The sequence below is a fragment of the Bombina bombina genome, chromosome 8 (genome assembly GCF_027579735.1).
Source record: "Bombina bombina isolate aBomBom1 chromosome 8, aBomBom1.pri, whole genome shotgun sequence".
In the NCBI taxonomy this organism is placed as follows: domain Eukaryota; kingdom Metazoa; phylum Chordata; class Amphibia; order Anura; family Bombinatoridae; genus Bombina; species Bombina bombina.
Genome location: NC_069506.1, coordinates 304,549,461 through 304,575,047, shown reverse-complemented (window position 1 = coordinate 304,575,047; position 25,587 = coordinate 304,549,461). Strand labels below are relative to the sequence as shown.

At 36.3% G+C, this 25,587-nt stretch overlaps 1 protein-coding gene across 1 annotated transcript in view; it reads left to right on the top strand.

Annotated features, from left to right (window-relative positions):
* The window catches only part of SNX19 (sorting nexin 19), a 212,328-nt gene that overhangs the window by 162,118 nt on the left and 24,623 nt on the right, over positions 1 to 25,587 (top strand). Inside the window, exons 10-11 of the mRNA XM_053691505.1 lie at positions 5,750 to 5,934; positions 6,010 to 6,097. Coding sequence (XP_053547480.1) covers positions 5,750 to 5,934; positions 6,010 to 6,097 — 273 coding nt within the window. The remainder of the gene's footprint in view (positions 1 to 5,749; positions 5,935 to 6,009; positions 6,098 to 25,587) is intronic.

Sequence of the window (25,587 nt, the reverse complement as noted above, 5' to 3'; positions counted from 1 at the left end):
TCTCAGATCTCACGGATGGAAAGTGAACGTAGAAAAAAGTTCTCTATCTCCGTCAACAAGGGTTCCCTTCTTGGGAACAATAATAGACTCCTTAGAAATGAGGATTTTTCTGACAGAGGCCAGAAAATCAAAACTTCTAAACTCTTGTCAAATACTTCATTCTGTTCCTCTTCCTTCCATAGCGCAGTGCGTGGAAGTAATAGGTTTGATGGTAGCGGCAATGGACATAGTTCCTTTTGCGCGAATTCATCTAAGACCATTACAACTGTGCATGCTCAGTCAGTGGAATGGGGACTATACAGACTTGTCTCCGACGATACAAGTAGATCAGAGGACCAGAGATTCACTCCGTTGGTGGCTGTCCCTGGACAACCTGTCACAGGGGATGAGCTTCCGCAGACCAGAGTGGGTCATTGTCACGACCGACGCCAGTCTGGTGGGCTGGGGCGCGGTCTGGGGACCCCTGAAAGCTCAGGGTCTTTGGTCTCGGGAAGAATCTCTTCTCCCGATAAATATTCTGGAACTGAGAGCGATATTCAATGCTCTCAAGGCTTGGCCTCAGCTAGCAAAGGCCAAGTTCATACGGTTTCAATCAGACAACATGACGACTGTTGCGTACATCAACCATCAGGGGGGAACAAGGAGTTCCCTGGCGATGGAAGAAGTGACCAAAATCATTCAATGGGCGGAGACTCACTCCTGCCACTTGTCTGCAATCCACATCCCAGGAGTGGAAAATTGGGAAGCGGATTTTCTGAGTCGTCAGACATTTCATCCGGGGGAGTGGGAACTCCATCCGGAAATCTTTGCCCAAATCACTCAATTGTGGGGCATTCCAGACATGGATCTGATGGCCTCTCGTCAGAACTTCAAGTTTCCTTGCTACGGGTCCAGATCCAGGGATCCCAAGGCGACTCTAGTAGATGCACTAGTAGCACCTTGGACCTTCAAACTAGCTTATGTATTCCCGCCGTTTCCTCTCATCCCCAGGCTGGTAGCCAGGATCAATCAGGAGAGGGCATCGGTGATCTTGATAGCTCCTGCGTGGCCACGCAGGACTTGGTATGCAGACCTGGTGAATATGTCATCGGCTCCACCATGGAAGCTACCTTTGAGACGAGACCTTCTTGTTCAAGGTCCGTTCGAACATCCGAATCTGGTCTCACTCCAACTGACTGCTTGGAGATTGAACGCTTGATCTTATCAAAGCGAGGGTTCTCAGATTCTGTCATTGATACTCTTGTTCAGGCCAGAAAGCCTGTAACTAGAAAAATCTACCACAAAATATGGAAAAAATATATCTGTTGGTGTGAATCTAAGGGATTCCCTTGGGACAAGGTAAAAATTCCTAAGATTCTATCCTTTCTTCAAGAAGGTTTGGAGAAAGGATTATCTGCAAGTTCTTTGAAGGGACAGATTTCTGCCTTGTCTGTGTTACTTCACAAAAAGCTGGCAGCTGTGCCAGATGTTCAAGCCTTTGTTCAGGCTCTGGTTAGAATCAAGCCTGTTTACAAACCTTTGACTCCTCCTTGGAGTCTCAATTTAGTTCTTTCAGTTCTTCAGGGGGTTCCGTTTGAACCCTTACATTCCGTTGATATTAAGTTATTATCTTGGAAAGTTTTGTTTTTGGTTGCAATTTCTTCTGCTAGAAGAGTTTCAGAATTATCTGCTCTGCAGTGTTCTCCTCCTTATCTGGTGTTCCATGCAGATAAGGTGGTTTTACGTACTAAACCTGGTTTTCTTCCGAAAGTTGTTTCTAACAAAAACATTAACCAGGAGATAGTCGTGCCTTCTTTGTGTCCGAATCCAGTTTCAAAGAAGGAACGTTTGTTGCACAATTTGGATGTAGTTCGTGCTCTAAAATTCTATTTAGATGCTACAAAGGATTTTAGACAAACATCTTCTTTGTTTGTTGTTTATTCTGGTAAAAGGAGAGGTCAAAAAGCAACTTCTACCTCTCTCTCTTTTTGGATTAAAAGCATCATCAGATTGGCTTACGAGACTGCCGGACGGCAGCCTCCTGGAAGAATCACAGCTCATTCCACTAGGGCTGTGGCTTCCACATGGGCCTTCAAGAACGAGGCTTCTGTTGATCAGATATGTAAGGCAGCGACTTGGTCTTCACTGCACACTTTTACTAAATTTTACAAATTTGATACTTTTGCTTCTTCTGAGGCTATTTTTGGGAGAAAGGTTTTGCAAGCCGTGGTGCCTTCCATCTAGGTGACCTGATTTGCTCCCTCCCTTCATCCGTGTCCTAAAGCTTTGGTATTGGTTCCCACAAGTAAGGATGACGCCGTGGACCGGACACACCTATGTTGGAGAAAACAGAATTTATGTTTACCTGATAAATTACTTTCTCCAACGGTGTGTCCGGTCCACGGCCCGCCCTGGTTTTTTAATCAGGTCTGATAATTTATTTTCTTTAACTACAGTCACCACGGTATCATATGATTTCTCCTATGCAAATATTCCTCCTTTACGTCGGTCGAATGACTGGGGAAGGCGGAGCCTAGGAGGGATCATGTGAGCAGCTTTGCTGGGCTCTTTGCCATTTCCTGTTGGGGAAGAGAATATCCCACAAGTAAGGATGACGCCGTGGACCGGACACACCGTTGGAGAAAGTAATTTATCAGGTAAACATAAATTCTGTTTTTTTCTCAAAAAATAAAATAAAAATATATAAATAAAAAATAAAGGACAGTTGATAATATTGTAACATACAACAAGTAATAGACATACATACAGTATTTATCACTAAACCATACACTTGAACTTAGAACAGATTATCTCTATAGTCTATGTGCACAAGGCCTAGGTCACAGCCTAGATTTTAGTCACAGTTATGTTTTCTGAGATAAGTCCGCCTTCTGATTAGGTAATTCCTTTCTGAATAGTCTCTCACTGAATCCTCAAATTGCCATATGGATGGTGGCCTTCTCTGTCTAAAGGGCCGTAGAGTATTTGGTTCAGGAGAAATTGTCTGTGGAGGAGTACCCAACGGTTGTTGATCACCTGTGATATTTTGTTGTTGGACAGAATCATTCTGAGGGTGATCTGTTTGTTGTGTTCACTGTATTTTCATCTACAGAAGACTCATGCCACGGGGACTTGTCCTTTAGCCTCACCAGTGATTACTCTCCTCTTGACACTGCACTGCCCAAACAATGAAGATGGCCCCCCTCAACCTTCGGCGTAGTTAATACGTAGCCACAGATGTTGGGAGGCTTACAGTTTTGTCAGAAACAATCCAGATTTTCTCAATAAGGTGTCTGAAGAGTTTATAGATCAGATCCGTGAAGCTTAGAGCAATTCAAGTAATAGAGAAAAATCTTTAATTCTCGTGAATGGTTTAATTTAGGTATAATGTCTAATCCATATTCTGTTATTGTATAATCTGTGTAATTTGAAAACCATCCACAGTCTGAAAAGTGACAGTTTAACTTTCAACATTTCCTTTCAAATCAAACTTGCTGCTTTTTGTAATTATATAACTTGTGGAAATTCTTTTTATTTTATTTTTGCACTTAAAAGCACTCCCTGCAGAGACAGTAGAGTAAAACAGTAATCAGAATACTCAAGGATGTAAAAGCATTTGGTAAACAAGCACATCAAACAAATTAGAAAACACGATGAAGGGAAAACAGTGCGTTCCATGACTAGTTTTTATGGAAACAAAGCATAAAGATTGTTAGTTATAAACATACCATGAGTCTAAACGCTGGCACCTATCAAGCTTCTAGCAATAATTTTATATCATTTTATTATAGCAGTGTTTCTTGATTATAACTATGTATTTAACCACTGCAAAAGCAAAACCGCAATCAGTATGATAAATACATTATTTATCTATTTTTTAAAAACAAATGTATACATTTATAGATACATATCAAAACAGTACAATACCACTTGTGGCTAAAATATACATACACAGTATAGTAATAAAAATGTTAAAAAAACAATGGGCACAATTCAATCGTTTATGAATCCAGTCCCAATCTCAGACAAAAAGCAACTAGGCGCTGGGTTGCTCTAGATCAACTGAAGTGAATGCAATTGTTTGCTACATTATGTCCACAAATGATCTTAAACAATCAGCGACTAAGCACCAAGTAAGTGCTAAACTAACTCCGGAACAGGTGATGATATCTGCCCCTATGACAGTCACAGATCCTGGTATACGTAGTACTTTAAATACCTTAAAACCGCTACTGGTCCCCTTGTAGTTCGGGTCGCCCGGTATACTTAACCACTCTTCAGTCAGTTCAGATGTGGTAGCACTGTGTTTGGCGCGTGTATCCTTAGACGGTGATCCCCGTGACTCTTCAAGTCTCCAGCTTCGGAACTACTTCCACATTCGGCGGTCACATGTGTTGTCATCCAATGAGGTGCAGTTTATTTGGTGTGATTTTTTAAAAGATTCTTTCAGTTTGGTCTGTGTATTTACCAGCTTACATGACAGAGCGCTCTGTCTTTCCTTACTGGTAGAAACTCATTTACGCATTTAAGTCCACTGACGGCCTTTATCAAGCATGGGCTGTTACCCATGCTTGGGCTGTTTTATCTGTAGCAATATCATTAAATGGACTGCTTTCTTTCATCCTTATACTGGCAAATCTTTTGATATTAATGGTTACTATACCTGAAATAGTTCTTATGTAATTTACTTGATTAAGTGTCCGTGTAGCCTGTTATACGTGGGTGAGACCACTAGGAGAGCCTGTGAGCGGATGAATGAACACAAATCAAGTATAGGGAAAAAGGATTTAGATGCCCCTATTTCTTATCACTTTACTCAGGCTGGACATCAATTTTCCCAGCTCCACTTTCAAGTAATTGAGCAAGTATTGAGGCCAAGAAGGGGAGATAATAGGGAAAATCTGTTGAAAATGAGAGAAGTTTTCTGGATCTACAAACTTGACACTATGTACCATAAGGGCCTTAATAGAGACCTAGACTGGTCTCTGTTTTTTTAATGTTTCTGTTTTGTGTGATACTCTTCTGTTCTGCTTTACCTATGTATTTAAGTTGTAATTCTTGTATTGGATTTGTTATATTTTTTAATTGTATTTATATGGAGCTCCATTAGGTGGGGCTATGGTACTAGCTACAGGTAATTATCACCTGATTTACCTGTCTGTATAAACCTGTGAATAATGATGGTGTACACACATGATTAAGGGGTAACTCCCGAATCATTGTGGTTCTTGTATTAGTGCCAATAAATGGTTATTTCATACTGTGCTGATATCTTTTTGGAATTCTTCATTGATATTGGGGGTTTTGCAGTCTCCCCTGCAGCTTGCACAGTCTCTACAAGTGTGCTGGACTTTTCTCTGATTTTACTAAGACTATTTCTGGAAATAAAGTAGCAAACAATTGCATTCACTTCAGTTGATCTAGAGCAACCCAGCACCTTGTTGCTTTTTTGTCTCAGATTAGAACTGGATTCATAAACGATTGAATTGTGCCCGTTGTTTTTTTTACATTTGTATTATTATTTTGTGTACTGTATGTATATTTTAGCCACCAGTGGTATTGTACTGTTTTAATATGTATCTATAAATGTATACATTTGTTTTTAAAAAATAGATAAATAATTTCTTTATCATACTGATTTCGGTTTTGCTTTGTAGCGCATCTTCTTTTTTCCTACACCTTTAATTAAGCTCACCAGACAATCAAAGTAGAATGTAACAGACCACACAGTTCATCTGTAATGTGGCCGGGTTTGTTTTTTCTTGTGCAGGTGGTTGGAGGTGCAAGTTGGCAACTTAACCAGCATGCAGCGCTGGTCACTCTACCTCCGTCTACTGCAGCAGGCTATATGGCCTGGAGGTGCACTTCGAACACAGCCTCGACCAATCAGGACTCAGGAACAGAAAGATATGGCTCGTGCGCATGCGCTACAAAGCCTTGTGGGCATTTTACCTGGTGAGTTATGTTTGTCTGTGTGCACATGATCTATGTCTTACATCATATTAATAGATTCACTCTCCGTATCCACAGATTTGGTGCAGGAGCTCCTAGGAGTTCAGAAATGTCAACAAGTTTGGCATTCAGTGTTGGACTCTCTCCAGCATCCTCAGATTAACAGGTACATGTTCATTAATGTGACAAAATGTAATTCCCCATAACACAGGGACAGTAAAGTCAAAATATAAGTTAAATGGACTAGGTAGAGCATGACATTTTAACAACTTTCCAATTTATATATTTTGTCAATTTTGCTTAGTTCTCTTTTTATCCTTTATTAAAGAGTAATTCTAGGGTAGTTCAGGAGCGTGCATGTGTCTCTAGCCATCTGGCAGCAGTGTGTGCAACAATGTTTATAGCTATGTTATACATAGTTACAAACACTGCTGCTATAGACTGCTAAAGACACATGCATGCTCCTGTGATCAGCTTACCTAGCTTTACTCTTAACAAAGGATATGAAAAGAACAAAGCAAATTTGCTAGTAGAAGTTTATTGTAAAGTTGTTTAAAATCACATGCTCATAGGAATCATGAAAGTTTAATTTTGACTTTACTGTCCCTTTAAAGGGACAGTGAAGTCCAAAATAAACTTTCATGATTCAGATAGGGCATGTAATTTTAAACAACTTTCCAATTTACTTTTATCGCCAATTTTGCTTTGTTCTCTTGGTATTCTTATTTGAAAGCTAAACCTAGATAGGCTCATATGCTTATTTCTTAGACCTTAAAGGCCACCTCTTTAATAAGAATGCATTTGACAGTTTTTCACCACTAGAGGGTGTTAGTTCTTGTATTCCATATAGATAACATTGAGCTCATGCACATGAATTTACTGAGGAGTGAGCACTGATTGGCTAAAATGCAAGTCTGTCGAAAGAACTGAAATAAGGGGGCAGTTTGCAGAGGCTTAGATATGAGGTAATTCCAGAGTTAAAAAGTACATTATTATAACAGTGTTGGTTATGCAAAACTGGGGAATGGGTAATAAAGGGATTATCTATATTTTTAAACAACAACAATGTGGGTGTTGACTGTCCCTTTATTTATGTGCATTTTCATTATTTTGTCTGCTTTTCCTGTACTTTAGCACTGAAAGTTGTTTTTCCACTGTCCCCATAGAGGCTGTACTCCACTCTACAAAATGTCAGAAATTTGACCCTGCAAAATTCTACAGTGATTACTTGATCAGTGCAGCAGGTCATTTCTGTTTGACCTTAATGTACCACAGTAAAGCAGATAAAATAAACTAGACTTGATAGGCTTTTCAAGGGGTCTGTTACTGGGCTGCAAAACAATTCATTTAAAAAAATAAAGTCTTTCATTTATATTATTTATTTTGTATTTAGACATTTTAATGTTGCATTTAATCGTTAATAAATGCTATAGAAAAAGATAAACTGTAATGTCCCTTTAAATTACTAATCCCTGTACACATGATCTAAAATGCAAGTATTTGAAATATGTGTATAATATTATATAGATATTACAAATTCTTTGTAGACCAGGATGGAAAAAAACAATGATTTTTTTTTAATTTAAATTAGATTATTTTATTTTTAATAAAATACTTCTTGATAAAAAAAATCTAAAGATAGTTTCCTATTTAAGATACATTATAGTCTGAATAAGGATTCGTGTTTAATTATGAGGCTATATATTCATATAAAGAAGTGCACTGGAGACATTTGCAGTTAAGTGTTATACTGTGTATGTTGGTATGTTTATTGATCACTGAGTTGAGATAGGATATCATCTCTATTGTCTCTGTAATTAAGAACCACAATAGCTCCTCCTTTATCAGCTGAGCGAATCACAATGTCCATGTCATTAGCAAGATTGGAGAATGGAGATGGCTTCTTTTTCTTCCAGGGGCAGATTATGTCACATTCTAGTGCTAAACAAAGATTGAAGATCTTTTGTCACTATTCTTGTATATGTTGTAATGTTGTAATACTTGCATGTGTTAATGCTAGATCACATTTGCTCTTGATGCTAAAGCCTTTAAGGTTCATCAGTATGAGTGGTAGCTTGAAATAAATCTTTTAACTTTAATGTGCGCAGAAACTTCTGAACATCCAACCAAATATCAAATTGATTGGGTTTGTTTGTTGGAACAAAAGTCAACCCTCTGCTCAATACTTGTTCAGCACTTGTAAGTACCCCTAAAAAGGCTTAAAACTAGTAGATTATTTTGTAGGATGCTCAGAAAGAATAGAATTGTCTAAAACAGACCCAGGGCCACTATCAACTGGAGCTACCTTGGTGTATGTTCTGTGCAGTCTCCTAGAAACATTTGTCCTTCTTCAGGACTCAAGATCTACTTGTAAAAATTTTTCTTTTATAATCTTCAATTACCTGGTTCAATGTCTTATTTTTTTAGTAATTCTTGGAATGAGGGTAAAGATCAATAATTAGCAGTTCACATAATATAGATATAGGACATTCAATCACTGTGATATAAAGTGGTGTCCCATATTTAACATTGAATAGGATAGTGTGTAGCTGTAGTTGTAATATCATAGTTCTGGTATGAGATGATTAGATGTGGTATGATCTGGAACTTGATTACACAGTTATTTTGAAAAAAAAAGATAATTTCCCCATGTGGGATATAAATCAATATATATATATATATATATATATATATATATATATATATATATATATATACAGTACATCTAGTCAGGACATAATTTGTAGTGATTGTAGTATAAATAGACTTTAAGTAATTTAGAAGAGTCCTGAAGTATTATATTAGAACGCATACTGCATATGTATATTTAAAGGGACAGTAAACCTTAAAAATAATGTTATATAATTCTGCACATAGTGCAGAATTATATTACATTATTTAGGTGCTATAGCCATAAAAGCATTTTTTACCCGTTTAATTTGCTAAAATGCGGCGCTTTTACAGACCCGCTCTCTGCTGAGCGGGTCTGTTCTTTTTAGTCAGTGCATCGGGCCAGCTGTATAGTCACAGCCCGGCCCGACCGCGCCATAAGACTAAGTGCAGCTCGCTCCTGTCACAGGAGCGAGCTGCACTTAGTGCTATGGCGCGGTCGGGCCGGGCTGTGACTATACAGCTGGCCCGATGCGCTGACTAAAAATAACATACCCGCTCAGCAGAGAGCGGGTCTGTAAAAGCGCCGTATTTTAGCAAATTAAACGGGTACAAAATGCTTTTATGGCTATAGCACCTAAATAATGTTATATAATTCTGCACTATGTGCAGAATTATATAACATTATTTTTAAGGTTTACTGTCCCTTTAATATAACTTAAAATGTTGCTATGACGACAGCACGCAACCTGCATCGGTTTGATGATGTCATCATCGACCAACATCTCACCACGCCCCCCAACATTAAGATACACGCTGTGTTCGGTGTGTTATTTGTTACAGTGGAGTTTTGTGAACATAATCCAGATCGGATATATAGATTTATATTAAGGTAAGATCCTCATATATTAAACAATATTAGTTACTGATGGTCACTTTACACATATGATTGTAAATATAGTTTTCACAATAGAATGATTTGTTTACATAATAATGTTTCAATATATAAGTTTATCAATCTATGAGATGAGGTAAAGCTGATATGTTTTATAAAGGAATTGAGCACTTGCCTTGTGATAGGCCGTGCACAGAGGGGGTGGGGGGGGGAGTTCACATTTGGTATTTAGTATGATTTGCTCTCACTTGATTTTGTCTGAGGAAGGAGTGATAGCCCTGAAAACGTTCACAATAAAGTTTAGGATGTTGTAAATCCAGAGAGTGTATCCTGTTGTATTATATATATATATATATATATATATATATATATATATGTCAGAACAAGATTATTGCACACTAGACAGTGCTAAACCTCATCCAAATGACAAAGTAAAAAAAGTTCTATAAGAGGTGTAAAAATTCACAGTATATAGATACTCATACACAAAATACATAGGAAATGTATCCAAATACTTAAAGCAATAATTATATAATGTATCAATTCGATCAGAAATACGTGAGCACAAAAAATGAAATAGTAACTAAGTTAACGATTTTTTGTTAATAAATTGACACTAAAAGCAGCTCGATGTTCGGTATCAGATGCACACTCTAATGTAAATATTCAAACATAAAAAAATGGAGATATCAACTAAATCTACATGTGAATCATAGTTCATATAAATAAGTCCAATATCCAAAGTGCTTCAGGTAGATATGTGACAATAAAGTATCCCGTAGTGGGCTTCGTTAACTACTTCCAGGCACCTCAATCGTGTGAGGTAAGTGTGGGGCACGTTGTATAAGCCAGACCAGAGCTGTTATCAATTTGAAGACCTCTCCGTATTTCAGGCTAACGATCGGGTGAGGAATCCAGGTCTCTCCTTGGAATGTAGATGTATCCGGGGTCTTATCCACTCGTCAGGTGGTTTAGATGTGTAAAAGAACAGAAATAGAATATAGCATAACTCTGTTATAAGAAATGTATTATTTGAATATAGAGTGCTACTTCCACATTAAAACCTCAATCATTATGAGGTATCGTGCAGGCATTGGAATAAATAGTATAAAGTGCTTAGAACATCTAAGAAAATCCGGAGTCTTTCACAGCAGGGTTGCAAACACAGGAAACTAAGCCAAAAAAGCACCGGTAATATTTAAAAAATAACGAGTCCAGATAATATAACTTAAAAGAACAATTGTTAAAAGGTTCGCTAAAAGTAAATAAATGTGTGAGCAGTCGGAACAACACCCTTAAGTGCCTGACGCGTTTCAAAGCTATAACAAGCTTTTTCAGCATTTTTTGTGCTTACGTATTCCTGATCGCATTGATACAATATATAATTATTGCTTTCAGTATTTGGATACATTTCCTATGTATTTTGTGTATGAGTATCCATATACTGTGAATTTTTAAACCTCTTATAGAACTTTTTTTACTTTGTCATTTGGATTAGGTTTAGCTGTGTCTAGTGTGCACTAATCTTGTTCTGACATACCACATTACAGACAGACAGGGTCGAGCGTTCACCCTGTCAGTCTTTATCTGCAAACATACAGCAGCTTTACTATTGTATTTATATATAAAGTGCCTTCCGGTGGTATTTGTGTTTTAACACAAAAAAACACTTATCTCAAAATCTTTTTCACTATATATATATATATATATATATATATATATATATATATATATATATATATATATATATAGTAGCAATGAAGAAATCACTCACTAGTCTTTCAAAATTGTGGCTTTATTCCTTGTGACGTTTCAGCCACACACTGTATGGGTGTGTGTGTATATGTATATATATATATATATATATATTTATATATATATACAGTTTATATGTCAGTATATGGCCGGGTTATAATACAATATATTTAATAATTATTCTTTAAAACAAACCCCCAATAAAATGCACATAAGAAACAATTAAAATTAATGTAAATTTCTAAATGATATATTAGTTAAAATTTATAGACACATTGAATTATATTTATAGGAACCAGATTATGAATCAAACTATACAAGCGTAAACTGTTACAATATTCTTTACAAAGCAAACAAAATATACCTTTAGAATTAACCTTATTCACAATTGAATTGCATTACATCACCACAAAGAAATATCACAGTATGGGTCACTAACTTCCAGACCAGTACAACTGAACTACTTAGCCTAAAATGTATCCTATATAACTCTCTAATTTAAAACATCAGGAATTATATATATTATTTGTGCAAACAGCCAATTCCTATGCCAATTTATCTGAGCTGAAATAAATTTTTAATTATCTACAATTAAGACAAATTCTAAAATATATATAGATATTTACAAAGATAAATTACTTTTTTTTTTTTTTTTTTTTTTTTTTTTTTATAAATTTCTTTATTATTTGCCGAATCATTCAATGTAACAAGAAACAGTAATTAATAATACAACAATAGAGAAAAAAAAACTATACCGTACAATATAAGCAGAATCTTGTCGTATTGTCATTTACATAATTTTACAATCTTGAACAAATTAAAAGATACTCGACACCTGAGTCTACAAAAACATATAACAGTTATTTGTCGGCTTTTTTTTTTTTTTTTTTTTTTTCCCTAGCTTACAAAAGAAAGAGGAAAAAAGACAAAATAAACAAACAAACAAACAAACAAAAAAAAACAAAAAAAAAAAAAAAAAAAAAAAAAAAAAAAGAAAAAAAGGGGGGGGGGAAAGATGAATTATAATATGGTATTTTCTTGAGTGGATCTTATTACTCTCTACATTTATACCTCGGTTGGATTTCTAATCCAGGTATATGGAAACAGTTCTAATATGACCATCTCAATGAAACTAAGTGAAGAAAGAAAGGGTGCTAATATCTGTTTTTGAATAGTTAGAGGATATGTCTTAATGATGGAGTACCACGCATATAAGAATTTCTTAATTCTATTTTCAGACAAAGACTGAAGATGGTAGGATTCAAAAAGGATTTGTTCCTATAGCATTTGGGTAATTGTAGAGAGCGAGGGCGCTCTTCTGGCTTTCCAGCTTTTTAATATACAAAGTCTTACAATTAATATTGTAATATTTAAGGGGTATGTCCAACAACACCCTTGACTGTTAGAAGTATTAAATAATAAGACAATATCCCGGAATGTGAGGGAGGTAGATGAGTTATGAACTTTATTAAACCAGTATGTGATTTTTTGCCATAATTGTCTTATCTTGGGGCAAGCCCAAAACATATGAAACAGATCAGCATCCTGGTAGTGACATCTTGGACACTCAGCGGATCCACCCCGATAGTATTTGGCAGTTTTCGCTGGATATTGGTAAAAATCATTTATGAATTTCATATGTGATTCCTTCCAGTTTGAAGGTATTAAGCACTTATCTAAGTTATTAAAACTCAGGCAAATTTTATCCTGATCTATATCTGGGATTAACGGTAACCAAAAGTTACAGATCTTACCCATTATGACTTGAGATTGTTTAGATAACATTATGTCATATATCAGAGAAATTGATGTAATACCAGCAGTAAATCTTTGTAAGAGAGTCCTGACCTCAGACCATGCAATAGACAGAAGTAACCTCCATTTTTGAGCAGAGATAAAGTGTCTGATTTGAAAAAATGCAAATAAATCGGATCTGGGCAAATTAAATGCGGCAAACAAGGTTTCCCCTTGAAGTACTAACTCGTCCGGGCCAAATAATTGGCAAACCCGGTTTAATCCTTTTTCTGCCCATAGCTTAAAAACCTTCTGGCTAATTCCTGGTAAAAAGAGAGGGTTACCCTGAATAGGAAGAAAATCTGAAAGGGAAGGATCTATCTCCATTATTTTACAAAATTTATGCCATGCAAGAACTATATTTTTAAATGTAATCATTATGGAGACATTAGAAGGAAGCTGTTTAGGTTGACAATGGATTATAGCTGCCAATGCGAAAGGATGGATCAAGAAAGATTCTTCTACATATGTGGCATAGATATTTGTCTTTACCAGCCAATCAATTGCAATTTTCAATAATGAGGCAATATTATACAATCTAATGTCAGGAAATGATAACCCGGCAGCGCCTGATTTTTGTGAGAGTCTTGCTAAGGAAATACGAGGTTTTTTATTCCCCCATATAAATTTTGAAAAGTGGGCACACAATTTCCTTAAATCAATATTACGTAAGTATATCGGCAAATTCTGTAAAGGATACAGCAGCCGGGGGAGAATAATGGTTTTAACTAGATTGACCCGCGCCATTAAAGACAGTGGGAAAGAGATCCACAATTGTAAATCCACTTTAATTTTTTGAAATAACGAGATATAGTTATCAGTATACCAATATTTAGGATTTTTGTGTAATACAAGCCCTAAATATTTAATGGATTCTACCTCTTTAAAAGTATTAATAGATAAGCTTAAAGGAGATTTGCCGACAATCATCAATTCACTTTTCCCGGTATTAACCTTATAACCTGAGAACGAGCTAAACTCTTCCAAAAGTTGGATCAAAATTGGAATGGAATGCTGTAGATTCTTTAAAAAAAGTAAAATATCATCTGCATATAATAATATATTCAAGCAAGAAGTACCCAAAGGGATTCCAGTAAGGTACTTTCTCACTTGAATTGCAAATGGTTCTAGTGCCACATTAAACAGTAGCGGAGATAGGGGACATCCTTGTCGTGTACCCCGCTGCATGAAGATTTTGGAAGAGATAGTACCGTTTACCACTAGGTGAGATATAGGATTAGAATATATTCTATGAATGCATTTTATGAAATTCCCTTTAATGCCGAATTTTCCTAGTGATGTGAATAGATGTTCCCATACTATGGAGTCAAAAGCTTTAACTGCGTCTAGTGTTAAGACTGCCATATCATATCTTCTATTTGGCTGCTCCTGATTCCAAGCATAGTCTAGGAAAGTTGTTAGTTTACGTATATTCTTGGTTGAATTTCTGTTGGTCATGAACCCCGTTTGGTCCGGATGAATGAGTTTCTGTAAACACTGAGAAAATCTATTGGCTAAAATAGCTGTTAGAATCTTATAATCGGTATTTAAGACCGATATTGGTCTATAAGATGCCGGGTCCTCTGCATCTTTATCTTTCTTTAATATAAGGGAGATATTAGCCATTGTAAAATAAGCAGAAATCGGCATGCTTTCTGTATAATATTTATTATAAAGCAATTCTAATACTGGTACTAACTCTTCCTTTAAACACTTATAGAATTCAGATGGAAATCCATCAGGGCCAGCTGCTTTATTGCCTTTCAGTTTATCAATAGCTTTGTCAATTTCTTCTTTAGTTATAGGTTCATTTAATGCCATCAAATCCTCAGCTGAAATTTGTGGGGTCACTATTTTAGCCCAGAATCTCTCTTGCCTATCCATGTCTATCTCTACTGTGGAATATAACCTCTGGTAGTACGAAGCCAGACTTTCGCAAATTTTCTCAGTTTCAAAATATCTATTCTCATTATCTTTAATGACGGATATGAAATTTTTCTTCTTTCTACATTTAGTGAGACTAGCTAGAAATTTAGCTGACCTACCATGGAATCCCCTATAGAGACGATTTAATCTAATTTCCTCAACTAGCAGTTTTTGTTTTAGGAAAAGATCGCGTTCTTTTCTAGTAACAGCATAATTGTCCCAATTTTGGTGTGAGGGATCCCGTTGTACCCGAATATACATCTCCTGTACACTTGTTGCCAGCATGACTTCCCTGGCTTTAATCTTTTTTGACCGAACATTTAGATAAGCAACGATCTCCCCTCTCAGCACGGCTTTAGCCGCTTCCCAAAAAGTTTCAATTTTATTTCTATATTCTGCATTATTCGCCGCGTATTCCTGCCATTTTACTAGTAGCCATGCACAGAATCTAGGTTCAGAGCATAGAAAACGTGGAAAAGAAAATACCATATTCTGAGAGTTACATTTATTCGAAAGAAAAACTGTTAAAGATATTATTGCATGGTCCGATATCAGGACCTCTCCAATATCGGGCTTGACTTGCCGAATGGACAGTGGCTCGGAGATCAGGAATAGGTCAATCCTGGAAAATGTTCTATGTGCTCGAGATTCACATGTGTACCTAAGACTATCAGGGTTTTGGATCCGCCATATGTCTGTCAGTTTTAATTTATTACAGAATTTCTTAAAATACTTTGCACTGTATCTATTACTAACTATATTTCTTTGCGAGAACCGATCTAAAGCTGGATCTAACGTCATATTAAAGTCTCCGCAAATTACTAAGTTTTGATTTTTGTAAGGAAATACCTTATTTTGAATTTTTTCCCCAAATTTCACTGATAGTCTATTTGGCGCATATATGTTGCAGATTACAAACTTGATGTCATTAATTACTATTTGAAGTAGAATATATCTTGCTTGACTATCGATCTCAGTCTTAATTATTTTATAATCTAGCTTTTTATGTAATAGTATGACTAATCCACATTTTTTTATTGAACTTCTAGTAGATATTACTTCTCCCACCCATTTGATCTTAAATTTAGCTGCTTCTGTTTCATTTAAATGGGTTTCTTGAAGACAAACCACATCAGGCTGTTTTTTACCTAGGGTTTTAATCACTAGTTTACGTTTTACTGGGGATGATACCCCCCCCACATTCCAGGACAACATCCTAACATTCCCTGTCATTCTTGTTTAATATCAGCCATCTTCCTTTATTCCATCTAAAGCAAATACACAGGGAGAGAGGAGTGGGAGAGAGAGAAAAGAAAAAAAAAAAAAAAAAAAAAAAAAAAGAAACAAACCTCATAAAATAACTAAACCAAACAAAATCAGACCAATTAGGAATCCTAATTCTATACATCGACCTGGATGATCAACCACTTCTAATACAATCTATATATTTCATTACTATCCCACCGATTTTAAGAATTCAGTAATCTCTGTTACTTCATTGAATACTCGTCTACTGCCTTTATCATCTATTACAACTCTGGCCGGGTACATCAACCATGCATTTATTCCCTTGTTTATCAATTGAGTGCAGAATGGCGCCATTGCCTTCCTCCTAGCAGAAGTTTCGCTGGAGAAATCCTGAAACAACAAAATCTTGTTGTTCCCGAATATCACCGGCTCGTTTTTCTTTTTCTTAAAAAGGTTCAGTAATTCTATTTTATTTTGGAATTTCAGGAGTCTGAAAATGATCATTCTTGGTCTGACTGCCCCACTATCCATATTTCTTCTGGGGCCAGTTCTATGCGCCCTTTCAACAACCAAAGGTAGCAAATGTGCTGGCATACCCAGAGCCTGTGGCAAGGTCATTGAAGTGAATGTCATAAGATCCTCAAACTCCGGAAGCTCCGGAAGGCCAATGATTCTAATGTTATTGCGCCTGGAGCGATCTTCCAGATCCTCCAGGCGCAATTGCATATTGTTTAATTTATCTTCATGTTTTTTTAAGATTCCTTGGTGTATGTTAGTCTGATCCTCTACTACGGAGAGCCTTTCCTCAGCCTCCACTAACCTAATAGAGAACTGTTTAACTTCTGAAGTGAGTGTTACAATATCAGAAGAGATCACTTCTAACTCTTTCTTAATGGAGTCAAACTGGGGTGAGAAAATGGCTGATAGTTGACCAATTAAGGCCTGAGTATCTATAACTGAATGACTTATGTCTGATACCATATCTGGACTAATGTCGGCTGACTTGGTTTTTTTATCTTTCGATTTTGCTGGCATTTTCGGGGAATTAGAACTTGTTTGCGTGATAAATTTTTCCATTGATAATAAAAGAAAAAAAAAGGAAGAATACAAAAAAGTGTGAAACACTCTCGAATCAGTGAAAAGAAGAAAAACCACTACAAACAGACAGTGGGAATCCTTAACGTGAAAAATTAAGTGAATTTAGTATATAGTGAAGTGCTTGGATATATAGAACCAAAGTTGTTTTATATTACTGATAGAAGACTAGTTTATGTCCTCTTTAGAAAAGAACAAGATATTGCACATTTGTGCAAAAAAATAGAAAAAATTATATAACAAATAATATTGAATTTGTTTTAGTGTGTGCTAAGGTGTACAACGTGTTAGCGTGTGTAAGAGGAAAAACTGTTTTAATTTACTAGGAAAAAGCCAGCCTATAACATAATCGGCAGAAAGAAAGCAATCACCAAGCCAAAAAAGAAAAAACTGCAAATGAACAACTTGCAACAAATATAGTGTAGCCCAAAACTCAAATGACATGGCAGCCACAACTCACAAGAACCAATGTTTCAGTCATTACACTTTGACCCAGTTAGAACCTTTCTTATCGTTTTTAAGGGGATTCTTGTTAGAAAAATATTTAATTAGGTTTGCTTAATAGGAGTCGACTGTTGCTTAACACTTTTACTTGGAGAGGTTTTTTACCCCTTGACTAACTTGTATTCTAATATTCTATTTATCTCTTTATATCTTCAGTTAATATTGGGTCTATTGTTAGATGTACACTTGAATAGCTGAAAATAATAATGATAGAATCACATCAACCTCCTCCAGCTAATATATAACCCCTAGTCTGGTAAAACATAAATTTCTAAACCCAAGTGTTAGATCTCTAACTTGGCATTGCAACATTTTAGAGAAAGATACATGTAATATGACATTTTAATAAACTCTAAATCCACAGCCTCAGAGAGAAAGACACTTCTTGTCCCTGGCGATTCATCTTATTCAAACTGATTTGTCCATAAACCCCTTGGAAATAGCCTCAGCCTCTAAAGTTGTTTCCTTGGATCTTTTCTTTATCCAGCCATAGGGCTAACAGACCACAGATAACAAAATTAAGGGGGTTCACACACTCAGCGACTATTACAGCGTCTAATTCTGCCCCCAGTTCAATGAACTTCTGTTGTATAGTAACCACTGGTAAAAAAAGTTAGTGTAATCAATTTACAACTGAGCTTTCTTAATAGACACAAATGTTCCCCAAAACTTGATATGCTGAAAAAAGTCTTGTTGAAGATGAGATGAATTGCCCAGTACCTCCTTAAGACAAGTCTCCAAATCGCCAATGATATTACAGAACAGGGGCGACTCGGCAAGTTCTGCTCGAATAACAAAATGACAATGTGTAGCCAGAGAGCCGTCTCGTCAAGCCAGGGATCAGCAACTTCTCACTGTACCCTTAGATAATAGTGCTCTCTTGTAGAACTGCTGAGCCCTTTCTTTTAGCAAAAAATCTCTAATATAGCAGAGATGCTTTAATCAGCAACGGGCTTAGATAACGCCAGAAGATAACAACGTGCAAACCTCTTATGCAAATATAAAAAGCCCGTGAGGGAGTCTGACCTGATATAGATGTAAATCTTCGCTCTCCGCTACATCGCTCTTTGCTGGTTCTGGATGGTGCAGCTGTATATCCAGGTGACCACAGCGCTCCCGGTCTTTTCCAACAGCTTGTCTCCGAATTCCTCCAGGCGATGTCTAAGGATGTACCCGGGTCCCACAGGTCCACTTCACCTTCTCAGGGAGTCTTATTGTACTCGTGCATCAGACACCGGGACTGTTGGGAGACCTTATCTAGTCGCTGCAGACCACGGCCGTTCAGGACGGCACCTTTCCTGGTTTACTTCGACACCCAACCTGACATAAATGTGAATCTTCGTTCTCCGTTACAGCACTCTTTGCCGGCTCTGGATGGTGCGGCTGTAAATACAGGTGACCGCGGCGCTCCCGGGTTTTCAAACAGCTTGTCTCCGGATTCCCCCGGGCGATATCTAAGAATATACCCTGGTACGACCGGTCCACTTCACCTTCTCAGGGAGTCTTGTTGTACTTGTGCACCATACACCGGGACTTTTGGGAGACCTTATCCAGCCGCTGCAGACCTCAGCCGTTCAGAAGAGCTCCTTTCCTCACTTACTTCAACACCGGTCGGTAACTCCCTCTTAGTAATAGTAGCTTGTAGGGAAAGTTTAAGATTTGTACTGCGGTTCAGTCGTAGCCATGACGGCTAGAGTAGACTTCGAACTCTCGAGCAGGTTGAAACCCTGCAGAGTGCCACGCTCAGAAACCTCGGCGAGCTTTTCCCAGGTAAGTGGCAGAGAGCGGGGAGCTGATAGTAGGGCGTCCTCTCACAACACCTGCATGCAGGTACACTGCAAAACTCCTCCCCCAACGGAAGTCCACTCAAAGATAAATTACTTAGCATTAATAATTATTTTTAAACCACACAAGGCCATGGATCTAACTTCAAATACAAATTGTGCCCTTTTAAAATGACTAATTGCAATGAAACTGTAGCAATAATTAATGTTTTTGCTTTAAAATATCAAATTATATACTTAACAATTTCTTATACTTTACCAGGTCACCAGTTTGAGAATTCAGTTAATATCCAAATATGTCTATCGTCATATGTTTAGAGGAATTATGCACATTTGTAAGAGAATTAATCTTGATAGTCTCTTATCTACAAAGAGTGTCCCAATGTATTTGTCTTACAGAAAATTGTGTTCGCACACTGATCCTTCTATAAGCAAAGGTGGCAGCAAGCAGGATTGCAAAAGTAGTTACCAACCAAAAATATTTCCACCAAGATCCTTCTCTCTCTGTGCAGGGAGTTTTTGTCTGAGACAAGACTCCTCCTCATTTCTTAATCATTCGATAGATTTGAAGACGCTCTTTTCTCTGATTGGTTACTGGGAAATTTCATTTTCATGCCTTTTGGCTGTAATACTGGATTTAGGCCATCGGGGGCAGCAGACAGAGACAGACAGTTTCATTCAAATATTGCTGCATTTCAATTATCCAATCTATAAAATGTATATCAAATACACTATTTTCTTTATATTAATAAACCTGTCTGGTCATATTTTTAATATACATGGATCATATTTTGTCATTTTTCCTGATTATTTTAATATGAAACATCAGTATTATTTCTATTATATTATTATTATCTTAAAATCCATTTAAAGTTGCATTTGATTATTTTCTTATATTCATATAAAAACACAGCATATTTCACATTCAGTACACCTCTTTCTGAGTGCGTAAAACGTATGAAACAATTTATGGGACAACCACACGTGTATTTGTTAGGTGCCTGAAAAATAAAAAGAATAGGTTATTTATATTTTTCATTTAGCAGACATTCACATGTCATATTATACGAACAGACAATTTCATATCAATTTATTCGTATCTATTATTTAATAGTCTGAGGTATATATATAATGTTTGAAAACTATATATATGATTTCCAAACTTCAAATCCTTAAGACTTCTATGATTTTTTTTTAAAATACATAGGTTAAGACTAACACACTTTCTAAAAAACAGCGCTAACAGTACCCTGAATAAATTTTATTAAAAACAAATATCAATTGTCACTATCTTTATTAAAAAGTTCAATACAGAATCTTTATTGAACGATAGCCTTTTACTGCAAATGCTTGATCACAATTAATGAGATAGATACCCCCACATAAAAATTATGTATGTATATTGTTGGGTTTTGTAATATAAGTCTGTGTTACCTTAATGTCTCAGGGAGTATGGTAGAAAATTCTTTTCGATCTGCGGAAACTTCTTTTTTGTTCCTCTTCGTTCTCCTCTCCTCTGTGGTCTTGTAAGTGTGGCGCTGCTGCTCGATTCACTGAACACTAAGGAGTGTATCAGACTGGAAAAGAACTGCAAACACAAAAGAAGAGAGAGCGCAGCCACGACTCACGGTAAAAGTTTTAATATATCTTTACTTCGCAAACAAACATATTGCACTTACAAACGTTTCAATAAAAACAGGCGTCTCTTGGTTTACTTTAATCGTCCGTTACTGTGGTATGGTTGATCTGTCCTTTTTCGCTATATGCGTTCACTCTTTGGCGTCCCTCGAGTTACGCTCCTTCCAATTGCTCTTTTATTTGTAGCGGTGCTTTTTTCTGACTAACTTTTCTGTGCCGTCTACGCGTTTCTTCCGTCTTCTGCGGACTTTCTCAAGACTCTTTGGCAGTGTATGAAATGTTCGCGGGGATCCACGATTTAAAAGTCCGTTACTCCTCCCCTCTCCAATGACGTGGCCCAATTGGCTCTTTAGAAATTTCTACGCCCACTTGCACAGTTCATCGGGCAATTGTGTGAGAGAAAGGTAACAATGTTATTAACTACCTATTTCGTACATGTCATCTCCTTACATTTACCTCACGCATATATCGCGCTACAGTGTACCTTTTACATATAAGTTAAAACTAAACCATAAAACATATCAAGATAAATGGCATACGTATGAAACACTTCTACAACCTAATGTTCTACATTCGTGTCTACATTAACCTATTTAAAACTATTTTAAACTATTAAAAACAGCAGCATGAAATTCCCTAATAATTTACCTATGTACCTATGTACCTATACTCGATATTTGAATATTTAAAATCTAATGTGTATACCCTAGCTCTCATATCGGTTCTACTAATGTGCAGCTTCTATTCTTGAAAAGGATACTTGATCTATCTTATAACATAAAGGCTTGAAGATCCAAGTCAATATTTAACCCCTTTGGAGCCAGACTTTCTAATATGTGAATCCATTTCGTTTCCTTCTTTCTTAATATAGTTAATCTTTGATGTGGATTCGAATCTATGGGAACTATTTCCAAAATGCTAATCTTTAGACTGGTGGGATCTTGTCTGTGGTGGGTTCTAAAGTGTTCAGATACACTGTGGGTTTTTAACCCCATCTCAATGTTGTTAATGTGTTCGTAACACCTCCTTTTTATTTTTCTCTTTGTTCTCCCTACATAGATCACCCCACATTTACAGGTGAGACCATAAACTACATATGTAGATTGACAGGAACCTCGTGAGGTAATTGGTATAGTTTTGGTATGGTTCCAATTATCTATGGAATCTCTATTCCAGATAATGGGGCACATGCAACAATTCTTTCTACCACACCTATATGTCCCAGGTTTTTGTACAACCCACTGATTTAGGGTGCCAGAGTTCCTTATATTGCCCCCTATCGGGCCTTTTAGTTTTGATGGTGCTAGAATGTTTTTCAAATTTCTGTTCTTTTTGAAGACTACATTGGGTTTATCCTCTATAGCTTCTTTCAACCAAGGATCTGCCTTTAATATTCCCCAATGTTTCTGTAGTGTCTTTCTAATAAATCCTGCACCCTCGTTATATGTCGTGATGAATCTTACTTTCTTATTCAGGTCATTTTGATCTGGTTCTTTCTCCCTTTTGGGGAATAATAATTCCTCCCTTGTGCACTTCTCGTTGTGTTTCCTAGCTGCTCTAATGCTATCTCTTCCGTAATCTTTTTCAATAAATTTCTTTTCTAAGATATCTGCTTCATGGTTATAATCCTCTAATTCAGTGCAGTTCCTGCGGATTCTGCGGAACTGTCCATTTGGGATGTTCTGCTTCCAGGAATTCTTATGCCCACTATTGGCATTTAGAAAGCCATTACTATCCATTGGCTTTCTATAATTCCTGACTTTAATAGATTTTGACACTTGATCAACAAAAAATTCAACATCTAGGAACTCAATTTTTTCTTTCGACATTTTACTTGTAAACATTAGGTTGTATTGATTGTTGTTCATGTGTTTCACAAAATCTTGTGCAATTAGACTTTCTCCTCGCCAAATAATAATTATATCGTCGATATATCTCAGATATTGAATTATATTGTCTGTTAAAATCTTAACTCTCAGGCTTTCAACTTCCTAGGCCTAGATAATCTCCCAGATTTTTCTTTCATATTTAATATGTGTCTGAATATACATGTTAATTTGAGTATCTTAAACTTATGAAAATTAGGCATAATTTCTTTATCTGAGATTTAGTTTCCCATGTGCTGTAGGTAACTTGAGTTCAGATGCCTTATGTGTATTTAGATCTCAGCAGGGACAATTTATCACCTATATGCTAAGGGCTATTTCCTGGGCCCTAGTGTTTGCTTATCTGACGTATTCAGACTTTTTTGGCTCCCTCTGTATTGAGCAGTGAGGGTGTCTGTAAATCTATTATCCATTTTGGGCAGGAAACTCCATATATGGACCTACACATCTGAGGGTTTCACAATGCTAATATTTACTTTGAAGTGGCCCACTGATCTAAGAAATGACTGCCTGAACTAATTAGACCAAATGTTTGTTCTTTTTGATATAACTATGCAAACAATTTCTTGGATTAATGAGAGAGGGGTTGGTCTGTTACAGTGACATCTGGAGTTTTACAAATAAAATTAATTATTTGGTGTACACAACCATATATATATTAAATGACATAGATATATATTATTTAATAACATTCACAGATATCCTGACACACATATATATATATATATATATATATATATAATGTCCCTTTAAATGTATTCTGTATCTTCTCATGTCTTCTGTATCTCCTCATGTCCTGTTCTACTAGTTTAACTATTGTGTGGACAGACCTGAGGGACATGATATGTACTCCAATTTTATATCATATTGTATATATATTTCTCACAGTCCCCAGCTCTTCCTGCTAGATACAGGAAATATATAAAATATTATACAGTCATTGCTATGTTCATCGATTGGGATTATTGTTTGTCTTTGACTATTTCTCCGCCGCCTCAGTGTTGTGATATACCTGCTATCCATATAGATTATGTTACAGTTAATAAATACAGTGCTAGAGTGAAATTTTCTACAACCTTTAACACGTAATGCAGTTTTTCTGACCAAATAATCATGATTGTATTAAAGATGAAGTAGTAAACATTTACTTTCTTTACTATTTACTCCACCTGTAAAAGGGTTAACAATGAAACTGTTGTGACAGAAATCAAGACAGTGATAGGGAGTCAAGTGGTCAAGCACTTACTTACTCTTTGTCTTGAAGTAATTAAAACAGTTTAAAATTAACTAAAAATCTAAAGAAAAAAACATGATTGGATTTAAAGTTGTGGGTGATAATGAGAACAAAATAATTTCTATCCAAATTATTATTTCATGAATATTCCAGTTAATTAGATACAATTTGTACGAAAAGAAAAGAACATAAAAATAGTAACAAAATATAACAATGTAGTCATTTGTGTTCTTAGGTAAATGGCATTTACAATCACATGAGGAAAGTGTATCGGTTGGGAAATCTGTGTTTCCTTTTGTTTTAATAATTTTCCCAATAATAAATTAAATAAGTAAAAAACTATTCTTACCCATCAGTCATGGGTACCAGTAACTTACAGTTTATCATTGGAAAAATATTACTTTATGATTTGAGGGGGAAAAAAAAAGTATGAAATATTTCTGAAAAACCTTTTTATCTGGAATGCAGCCTACTAAATATGTTTTATTATTTCTTTGTGATCACAATGGCACATATTTTACATTACATAATATTTGTGATACAATAAAGTTTATCGTTAAAGGGCACTAAACTACTTTTTTTTTCTTTTCTTTTTTTTTTATCCTCCACTACTAATACCTTAATGGTCTGTCCCAGTGTGGTCTGTTCCCAAACACTGCCACTACACTGGCTCCACATATACTCCAGAGCACATTTTAAAGGTTTAATCCTAACCTATAAATGACCTAACAGCCTCACTCCCAACTATATTTCCTCTCTAATCTCCAAATACTCTCTGACCCTTCCTCTACGATCAACCTCTGACCTACATCTCTTAACTCCTATTATCTCTACATCCCACTCCCGCCTACAAGACTTCCCATGTGCTGCTCCTGTCCTCTGGAAATCTCTACCCAACTCCATTAGACTGTCTCCAATATTGTATAGCTTCAGACGCTCCTTGAAATCACACTTATTCAGGGAGGTTTACCATCTCTCCTCTGTTTTTCATCCTAAACAAAATAATCCTTGTATTGCCTTAACTCACTGCTGCAACTAAAATCCCTGTGACAAGCTACCCCAAACCTTATGTCTCTTCACCCTCAACCTGTAGACTGTAAGCTCTCCGGAGCAGGGCCCTCTTTCTCCAGTACTAGATCTGTATAGTCTGTAATGTTTTAATATTGTATCACAAACCCTTGTCCATGTATACCCTATCTCTGTACCCAGCGCTACGGAATTCTGCCGCATTATACAAAAAAATTAATAATTATACTCCCTTCACCCTTTATCTAAATCCTTTAGCTG